The sequence below is a fragment of the Mustela putorius genome, unplaced genomic scaffold (assembly GCF_011764305.1).
Source record: "Mustela putorius furo isolate JIRA1106 unplaced genomic scaffold, ASM1176430v1.1 tig00000127_pilon_pilon_pilon, whole genome shotgun sequence".
NCBI classification, from domain to species: Eukaryota; Metazoa; Chordata; class Mammalia; order Carnivora; family Mustelidae; genus Mustela; species Mustela putorius.
Window position 1 is genome coordinate 4746245 of NW_025421288.1, and position 3312 is coordinate 4749556.

At 41.9% G+C, this 3312-nt stretch overlaps 1 protein-coding gene across 1 annotated transcript; it reads right to left on the reverse strand.

The window, feature by feature from the left end:
• Positions 1–484: 484 nt before the first annotated feature.
• LOC101693753 (olfactory receptor 10W1-like) lies at positions 485–1429 on the reverse strand. Its single transcript, XM_004777611.2, has one exon. The coding sequence runs from the start codon at positions 1427–1429 to the stop codon at positions 485–487; it is 945 nt and encodes a 314-aa protein (XP_004777668.2).
• Between the last annotated feature and the right edge of the window lie 1883 nt (positions 1430–3312).

Consider the following 3312-nt stretch of genomic DNA (forward strand, 5'->3'; position numbering starts at 1 on the left):
ATCTTTGTATATTTTTTTCAGTCAAAATTTATTGAATGAGCCATCCCTTTCCAGCTGATACCTGAGATGCAGTGTTATACTTATTACTTTCTATTGTTATGCCCATTTGTTCATTTCCTTCCTAGAAGAGAATTACTGAGTGAAATAGTAGAAGCATTTTTTAAAAAGATTTTTAAAAAATTTATTTATTTGACAGAAGGTGATCAGAATTAGGCAGAGAGGCAGGCAGAGAGAGATAGAGAGGAGGAGAAAGTAGGCTCCCTGCTGAGCAGAGAGTCTGATGTAGGGCTTGATCCCAGGATCCTGGGATCATGACCTGAGCTGAAGGCAGAGACTTTAACTCACTGAACCATCCAGGTACCCCTAGTAGAAGCATTTTCAAGGTCTCTGGCACACATAGATAAATGGTATCCAGAGAAATCCCAGTTGCATGGAGATTTGCATGAGCTGGAATCAAACTCTTGCCTGAAGGTTGTAGACTCCCCTAGTTGTTATGGGAGAGGCAATTCCTGGTAAGAATTTTTCCCAGGGTCCCCTTCATTTCACTGTTCCTCAGGGTGTAGATAAGTGGGTTGAGCAGTGGGGTTCCCAATGTGTACACCAGTGAGATGAACTGATCTTGCTTGGGGTAGTAGCTGGAGCTGGGGCGCAGGTACACAAAGGCACAACAGCCATACTGCAGCAGGACCACAGAGAGGTGGGAGGAGCAGGTGGAGAAGGCCCGGTGACGTCCAGCTGTTGAGTGGATCTTGAGCACGGCAGCCACAATGAAGACATAGGAGGTAGCAATGAAGAAGAAAGGCACGGCAATGGCCAGTGTGGCTGCCACCAGCACTGACTGCTCATGGATGTGGCTGTTGGCACAAACAAGACGCATCACTGGTGGAATATCACAAATGAAGTGCTCAATACTCCGAGCCCGGCAGAATGGCAGAGAGAAGATGAAGGCCACCAGTTGTGTGGACAGGAACAAGCCGATACTCACAGAGGCCACGACCAAGCGGACACAGAGAGTTAAAGTCATGGTGAGAGGGTACTGTAAAGGGTGACAGATGGCAACATACCTGTCATAGGCCATGGTGGCCAAGAGGAAGCAATCAGCACTGCCAAGCCCAATGAGGAAGATCATCTGAATGGCACAGCCCAGGAGGGTGATGGTCTTCTCTGACTGTAGGATATTGGCCAGGATGTGGGGCACCACCACCGCAGTATAACATAATTCTACTCCTGAGAGGCTGCCCAAGAAATAGTACATGGGTGTGTGTAGGCGGGCTTCTGTTCGGGTAGCCACTATAATTAAGACATTCCCAGTGATAATCAAGGTATAAATGAAGCTGACTCCAAGGAAGGACAAGACACAGAGCTCTGGTTGGGAGGGATAGGCCAGGAACACAAATTCCATCAACAGTGAATGATTTCCCCAGATCATTGAGCTAACAGAGTGTTTCTGCTGAGAAATACAAAGACAGAAGGAAAAATTGGACCAACAACATATTAGTTCACACTCTGAGCCATGATCTAATCTAGTCAGGTCTGGAGTTAGAACCTTAGGATTATTAGACCCAAGTCTCTCTTTTCCTCCTCTTAATCAACTCCCTTCACACAAGTATCTACAACTTAATTTCTAAGTGCAGAGAGTTGGTTTAAATTGTTTAAGAATTTTTTGAGAAAATGAGACAGAGTATAGCTTTCAAAATGATTTTTAGAGGAAGTGGAATGAAAATTAATTCTTTCATGAGAAAGTGTCAAGGAATTCTTGAAAGCAAGGGTCATTGAGGTGAGAGCAGGAAGTATTCCTTTATTCACTCATTCATTCATACATTTATTTACACACAATCCCTCCTGAGGTATTGACTCACATATATATGGATTAACACTGAAAAGTTGGTCATATGGTGGATAATGAAGAAAGAAAACAATGCCCATGGACAAAGAGCTCACATAAGTCTTTGAGCAACACTATCAGGGATGAATTTCAGAAAACAAAGCCCTCCCTCTCCTGGTTCCTCTGTCCATATCTTCAGGAGAAGGCAGGACTTGAAGGAAACAGAGGGTTTTTATCGTAGAGCTCCTCCTGGCTTGTGGTGGTATGGGGAAATATGTGATCATAAGCTGTTGAAGATCTAAGTATCCTTCCCCGAGTTTCGGGATGAATAGGAAAGACATCTAATCTCCAAATATTTTTCTTCTCTCCTAAGGAACTAAAGGGAAATCCAGCTTCCTGAATTTCTTGCTTCCTTGAAAACCTTGAGATGAGCAGACAATAACTCTCAAAGGGCATCCATCTACTGTTTTCCCAAGATAACTCATATTCAAGAAAGAAAAGAGGGGCCATGTGATCTCGTTTCAGTGTTCCCAATTTCAACATTATTTATGAAAAACTTTAAAGAAAAAATCTTAATCCAGAAGCACCACTCCAGGACAAATCATCCACATAGACCCACTCTGTGTCACAAAACTTCAGAGGACCTTCAGAGGCATGAATGCCTCTTCATTCCCTTTTCCTTATCTGAACTTCAGTCATGCTCCAAATGATTTCTAATGTCATCTGTCATATTCAACATTTTATTATAACATGAAGAGCAGAGGCAGTGCATCAGTGTGTGAGATCAGTTTTGAAATTAAATGATAGGATTTGCATAATCCCAAATCCTGGCTCTGTGATGCTAAGCAAGATATAATTTCTCAGAGTCTTAGGTTCTTTATTTGAGAAATGGGGATAATAATTATACTTAGTTCTGAGGATTGTTTTTGGTTTAAAAAAGACCATTATGTAAAGTATCTACTGCAATGCATAGGACATAGCAAGAGCAGCCTAATACTAGATCATCATTATTTTTTCAAAATTTAAGTTCAATCAGCCAACATATAGAACATCATTGGGTTCTGATGTAGTGTTCAGTGATTCACCAGTTACGTATAACACCAGTGCTCGTCACATCACACTCCCTCTTTAATGCCCATCACCCAGTTACCCCATCCTCCTACCCACCTTCCCTTCTACAACCCTCAGTTTGTTTCCCAGAGTCAGGAGTCTCTCATGTTTAGTCTCCCTCTCTGATTTCCTCCTATTCATTTTTCCCTCCCTTCCCCTGTGGTCATTATTATTCATAAATTCAAGGAAAGCCATCTTCCCTTAATTCCATTTTCATCCCCCATATCACCAAGCCTAATGTATGCATTGTAGACATTCAATAAATATATGCTGCGTGGATAAATATACTATGAAAAGCATGTCATTACACTTTTGTCATTTTCTCTTTCACTTTTAAGATGATTTCATGATCCAATCACCTATTTAAGAACCCTCAT

Excerpts from the sequence above, each read along its gene's own strand:
- LOC101693753 (XM_004777611.2), bottom strand. The coding sequence starts at position 1,429 with ATGATCTGGGGAAATCATTCACTGTTGATGGAATTTGTGTTCCTGGCC.